Source organism: Octopus bimaculoides, chromosome 10, assembly GCF_001194135.2.
Source record: "Octopus bimaculoides isolate UCB-OBI-ISO-001 chromosome 10, ASM119413v2, whole genome shotgun sequence".
Lineage (NCBI taxonomy): Eukaryota > Metazoa > Mollusca > Cephalopoda > Octopoda > Octopodidae > Octopus > Octopus bimaculoides.
In genome coordinates this window covers 47,405,699-47,412,520 of record NC_068990.1, presented here as the reverse complement: position 1 = coordinate 47,412,520, position 6,822 = coordinate 47,405,699, and the positions used below count along the sequence as shown (strand labels likewise).

The window sequence follows — 6,822 nt, the reverse complement described above, 5'->3', positions numbered from 1 at the left end:
ACACACACACACACACACACACACACACACACACACACACACACAGAAGCGCTCTCCCTCTCTTTCTCTTGCTTCCTCTCCCTTTGTCACTCTCACTTTCTCATTATTATCAGTACAGCCTATCTCTCCCACTTTAATTTCATCTTTTGTTTTTTTTCTCCTTTTATGTTGTTTATCTCATCCTCCTTTTCTATATTTTCTTATTTTATTTCCGTCCTTCACAAGAGTCAACTTCTATTTTTTTCTACTTTTTAAATACTTTTGGCACCTACAACTTTACCTTACATGAACGGAGAACAGGCACTAGCAAGGATCCTACGAACACTTAACATTTTCTCATACACAGAGAAATAGACTATTGGTACACAGCTATATATTCATACACCCATGATAAGTACTACACAACCTTGTTTTCAAGTTTTGTATTTGTGACCTTTGTAAGTATATATGTATATGTATATTTGAGTGAGAGTGTATGTATCTGTGTATGTTATGTGTGCTTATACGTATACGTATGAAAGATTGAATGAGTGGAAGTATGTTTGTATATATGCATTTCTGTTCGTGTAAATGTGTGAAACATCTTTAGTCGTACACGTAAAGTGATTTCAGTGCATCAATTTACATATCAGAATAACATTACAGATACACAGACACACATATTAATCTATATACATACGTACATACATACATACATACATACACATATATAAATACATACATAACCATACACATATATTTGCATTTTGCATTACAGATTAAACTAAGCTATATGCAATTATATATTTATAAATAAATACACAAAGAAAGAGCAAGATGAACTCGTAAACACTACGTAAATGTAAAAAACACTGATAAAGGTATCGGAACATCTCCACGGATATATAAGTTCGAAAATTTTTTACTCGGTTTTAAATTTGATGTCAGCTACAGTTACTACAACGATAATTACAACGACTTGAAACGAGCACAAAGGCCAGAACAAGGGCACGAACGACGACAACAACGACCTGAAGTAAACTTGAAAACATCTGAGCTTGAACCATAAACTCCACCCACGACCTCAACCTATAGGTAGATATTGATATACATACATATCTATCTATCTATCTATCTATCTATCTATCTATCTATCTATCTATCTATCTATCTATCTATCTATCTATCCACGCACACGCATCCATCCATATATATACATATATACACATGCATTTGTATAGGAAATATAATTGCCTTATTCTCAGGATAGACAGGACAATAAGACACTGTTGAATAATTAATTTTTTTCTTGTTTAAACTATTATTTAAATGATTTTTTTTAGTTTAATCTTAATTTCTTTTTAATTTTTTGTTTTTAAAACAAAACAGTTTTACTCTCCTAGTACATCAGTTTCAATTCGTAACAAATCTATTACTGCTTCCATTTCGTTGAATCACTTGGAATTTAAGGACAAAAATCAAATGAGGACTTAATTTGAGAGTTGTGATGTAGTCAGTTATTCTGAACAATTTTTGAAAAACGAGTAAACTAAACAAACAAACTAGAAGAAAAACACAAAATTACATAAATATATAAATAAGAAAAAAACTGAGAAATGATCAAACAAACTCCAATTTAAACTATCAGAAAAAGAAAAGCACAAAGATAATTTCGAAGAAGTCTATATCATCCAATAACTACTTACTAAGCCCATCTAATTTCTTTCGTTTTTCTTTTAAACTTTTAAACCCGAATCGTTAGAACTTTTTAAAAGTACAAAGATATTCCAAAATGGATGCCCGTTCAATTAGCTTCGAAAGAGCAGAGGTGATGAGGAGACAACAATCAACGGATTTTGACGATCACATTGCCGTTGTACCAGAGGTAAGATTGTTGTTATTTTTATTTTATAATGTTCATTTTCACGTGAAATTAGAATATATATGTGTGTATGTATGTATGTTTGTGTGTGTGTGTGTGTGTGTGTATGTAGGTATGAGTGTGTATGTATGTTTATATGGTTTCCAGTGAATTAGACAATTTTCTAATAATAATAATAATGATAATAATCCTTTCTATTGGAGGCACAAGGCCTCAAATTTGTGGGGAGAGGACTAGTCTATTACATTGACCCAGTGTTTCACTGGTACTTAATTTATCGATCCCGAAAGGATAAAAGGCAAAGTCGACTTCGGTGGAATTTGAATTCAGAACGTAGTGAAGGGCGAAATACCGCTAAGCATTTCGTCCACTGCGCTAACGATTCTGCCAGCTCGCTGCCTTAATAATAATACTAATAGTAATAATAATAATAATAATAATAATAATAATAATAATAATAATAATAATAATGATAATAATAATAATAAATTTTCTTTTTATTTTACCAACAGGCACCATTTATAAATAGAAAAACGTATTATAAAAAAGAATATAAAAGTTATGTGGAGTGTACATACGTAGTCGTAAAGATCCTTTGTCTATGCACAGTTATATCTTAGATAACAGGTGGTCGGTGGCCCTTTCTTATCCACTCTGACAAGTTTATGCACGATGAAGTTCACGAACTTTCTGTTATGTCGTTCCTTTTATTTCAGTCCCTGCTAATTAGAAGGTATACGGTGCAATAGTCTGGCTTGCTTTCTTACTCCGTCCTTTGTGTTAGAGAGCAGATACACCAATTAATGGATCGTACGTTACATCGTACCTCGTGCATAACTTCCTTTAACTTGTTTTACTTCAGGGTTTGTGAAGCAGTAGTATATCGCCCTTCCACCTTTGCATGCTTTTGGATACATTCCTTAGATAAGGGGACACACTCAGTTGTTACATATCGCTACCCGTATCTATTTCTTTGCCTGAATTTGATCCAAGTTTAAAACCTCACTTTGGCTCGTATTAGCTCGTACGCTGGCAAACGAACTGGTTGATGATACCTTTATCAACATCGCACAAATCTGCGTTGTTGTACCTGTTATTGTACTTGTGTTCTTGTTTATGCCATGCAAATTTGTCTTGAAGTGTCAAATTATAATTGTTTATGTTTGTCCGCGCATGTTTGTTTCATTGTCATTTTTATTTATTATCTCGTTTTGAATTCAGTTTAACTTTTTTTATATATTAGATTTAGTTATCGTGTGTTCAGGAGTTATGTCAACATTTTGTTTTCGTCACGGGGCGTATCCAATACAAATTCCTTTCTTGCTAATAAATCTCGCTGCACTGCTGGTATTGGAAGCCATATTGAATAGATCATAAATACACACACACTCACCCCTAACATTGCCCCCCCCCCACCACTACCACCACCATTACTCCAGGTATTGGAATAGACCTCCAAAACTTTTCAGAGTCTCCTGTTGACAAAAGATCTTCATCCAGTAAAATTTTTTAATAATCGAAATTAATTGGAGCAACCTCTTGAGACGTCCGCAAATATAAAATCACAAATAATAATAATAATAATAATAATAATAATAATAATAATAATAATAATAATAATAATAATAATAATAATGGTTTCAATATTTGGCACAAGGCCAACAATATATAGGGGACGGGATAAGTCTATTCTTTCTGCGTGACGAGTCCCAAATACGAAACATCCCACTTTCTTTAGGGTACTCTTGTTTCAGCAAGTGGCAATCCGATATCATTTTCATCAAAAATCTATCGGTTGCGTCTTTCTAGCATTTAGGACTTATTTGGTTTTTAGTAATTAGTGTCTGAGAATTATATTCACGTGCCACATTCATGCTATTTGATTTCCGAAATAATGGTTCATTTTTTTTCGAATGACTGAGTTTCTTGTCGTTATCATACAGATCATTCTGTGTTTTGCACGTCTTTGGGTCCGGTTTTCTTACTCTTCTAGGTTTTCTTTTTACACGGTAGTTTTCCTTTTCGGCTTCCGCTACGTCCTCATTGTCATAAGACGGTAGAACAATAGTGCTTCTCAGAGTAGGGAAGGGTTCTTGCTTGTTTTCTGGTAGTAAATATGAGGTGGATTCTCTGGCTCTTCACTGGGCTGAAACCGGCGGTGCAGCGTGCGATGGTACAGGGGTACTAACCTTCGGGGTTGTTGATATGTTGCTACTGTTAAGCTTTCCCTTCTATTACTCCTTGCTGTCACTGGCCGGTTGAAGAGTCTCAGTTTCTTATCAGCCCCTGAAATAGAGGACGACTGTGTTGAACGGCAACCTCCAGTCATGGTCTCTTTGTTACTGTCTGCTGTTGTCTCTATTTTTGATTTTTCAACTCCGCGGGGCTGCAGGTTCCTAAGTGCTTCTTGCTGTCACTTTTATAAGAGCTGGGCCTTCAGCCTTGCATAAAGGTTGTGAGGACTTGCAAGTCCATATTGGACTTGCGAGCCCATATTGGCTCCTCTAGATCACATTTCATTTTTCGCGACCTCAACGCTTACCCTTTTTGTTCATCAAAAATGATAAAATGTCAGGGGTCGATATCACCACCACACTGATATCTTTGTGTTCACCGACCCATATAATTGAAGTATGAGTCAATGAATGAGTGTTTGGTACATTATCTGTACTTGAGGCCCCTTAATCTTGAAGGGCAAATCGGTAGTCCCGTAGACTTCAAATTGGACAATGAATGAGATACTGACTTACACATCACCGACGGCTTCCTCAATTGCTGCCAAACGAGGTATCAAAATTACTTTGTTTCTCGAAGAATCCTTATTTATCTTCTTTCGAAGGATGCGTCGGTACTAAGTATTCTTAAATAACATAGATAACTTAGGTTTTGGCCCTTATAGACTCAAGCCATGTCTAACTTAATAGTACCACTCGGAGTAGTCGTTTAATTCCTGCTTTAGGATATCATAGTCCACTTGGTAAGGAGTTGTTGTTAGTCGAAATATATCCAGGTGTCGGTAGTTTGTCATGTATTTCATGGAAGAATTTGTCCCGGTGTCTTTTGAATGTTATGGAGATAATTTTCTTCTTTGATTTTTTTCGGAATGATGCCAAATAAGAAAAATACTTCCCAAATTAAGGCAGGTCGAATCAAAATGTTTAAAAATGTCTGACTTTCGTTCTGCCACGATGCTGACATGAAAAAGAAACATTTCTTCGTACAAACATGCTTAGTAATTCAGAAAATGAGGAGACAAAATAAACTCCTCTAATTTGGAGAGAAATGATGATAATGATGATGATGACGATGATGACGATAGTGATGACGATGATGATGACGATAATAATAATAATAATAATAATAATAATAATAATAATAATAATAATAATAATAATAATAATAATAATAATAATAATAATAACAACAACGACATCAACAATAATAATAATTGGTGCCTGTAATAGTTGGTGCATTGGGAACTGTAAGTAAAGATATAGAGAAATGGTTGAAGGACATTGGAATAGAATGTCCTGTAGGGACAAGAAATATTATCAGGTGGGTTTTATGCACTTGAAAGACTATTGAAAGCTTGTGGATACCTAGGGTTACAAGTAGTAACCTGCTATCCACATAAATTCTACCAGGAATAGGAACGAACCTTTGTCAGAGCACCAATAATAATAATAATAATAATAATAATAATAATAATAATAATAATAATAATCATCTAGATAATATCTCAGGAGAACCATGTCTCAGAGAAATGCAAAACATTGTGCTGACAAGTACTGCCCACATCCTCAGAAAAATCTTATCAATTTAATGTCTGTGTTGCACTACATGAAGATATTTCGCTACTGCCCCTGCTACTTCCCCTCCCCAAGCTTTCAGCCATACTGTAACATCTCTTATCCTTCACTCGCCTTAGTATGCTGGGTGTGTATCGGCACGTGATTGTAACAAACTTGCAGATTAAAAGTAACTACTACTACTACTACTACTACTACTACTACTACTACTACTACTACTACTACTACTACTACTACTACTACACGTAAAATACTGTCTATGTGATCTCAAATTTTAAAACAAACATAATTTTTCTTATGGTTTCTTAAACATTCACTAGAACAAAACTGTACAGATCCAAATATATGGTACCCTAGGCATAACACCTACATGAACTTCTAACTTGTTGTCTCTTGAGGTCTCTGGGTGAGACTTGGATCCAACTTGTACAAATGCAAAACAAAAGTCAAACATAAAATAATAATAATAATAATAATAATAATAATAATAATAATAATAATAATTATTATTATTATCATTATGATTTCATTTATTTGCCATCAGGGTGGATGAGGGGGACAATACAAAGACAGACACAAAGTGTGGGGATTTACGTGTAATGAAATGATAAAAAAAGGTAAGTATACCAGGTGTACAATGAAAAGGAAGAGAAATACACATAGTATACAATGTTAAAAAAGGGGGGATGATAGAGGTGTAGCTCTCCTGATACAGGGTCACCTATCGGGATAATCGAGGAACCCCACTGTCCGGGATCTCCCTGAACACCAAGGGCAAGTGCCTCTTCCATTTCCCTTTCTCCGACTTATAGATCTACACTTAGAGAGGTACCATCCAATCTTGCCATTTTCGCAACTTTCACCCACCTTTCAGTAAACTCACTCGAGGACAGCACTTCCCTCTCCACCGTCAATTTCCTTTTCAAGTGAATATTAAAGGAGTCCATATGAGCTCTACCAAACAGGAAAGTATCTGTCCTCATGCCGTTCAGCCTTGTCCACCACAACTTCTTTCGCCACAGCCACTAGGCAAAGGAAAACTGCCTTGCCTGTCCGATTAAAGGAAGGAGGTGGGGCAATCATAACTATGGACTCGGCCGACGGATGCATCCGTCCCGCACGTGACAGCCGCTGTTCGATATAACTTCAAAC

General features: G+C 35.3%; 1 protein-coding gene across 1 annotated transcript in view; it reads left to right on the top strand.

The window, feature by feature from the left end:
* The first annotated feature begins 49 nt into the window (after positions 1 to 49).
* The window catches only part of LOC106875342 (tryptophan 5-hydroxylase 2-like), a 34,090-nt gene continuing 27,317 nt past the window's right edge, over positions 50 to 6,822 (top strand). Inside the window, exons 1-2 of the mRNA XM_014923433.2 lie at positions 50 to 1,074; positions 1,742 to 1,864. Of these exons, the coding sequence (XP_014778919.2) occupies positions 1,772 to 1,864 (93 nt within the window). The 5' untranslated portion in view covers positions 50 to 1,074; positions 1,742 to 1,771. The remainder of the gene's footprint in view (positions 1,075 to 1,741; positions 1,865 to 6,822) is intronic.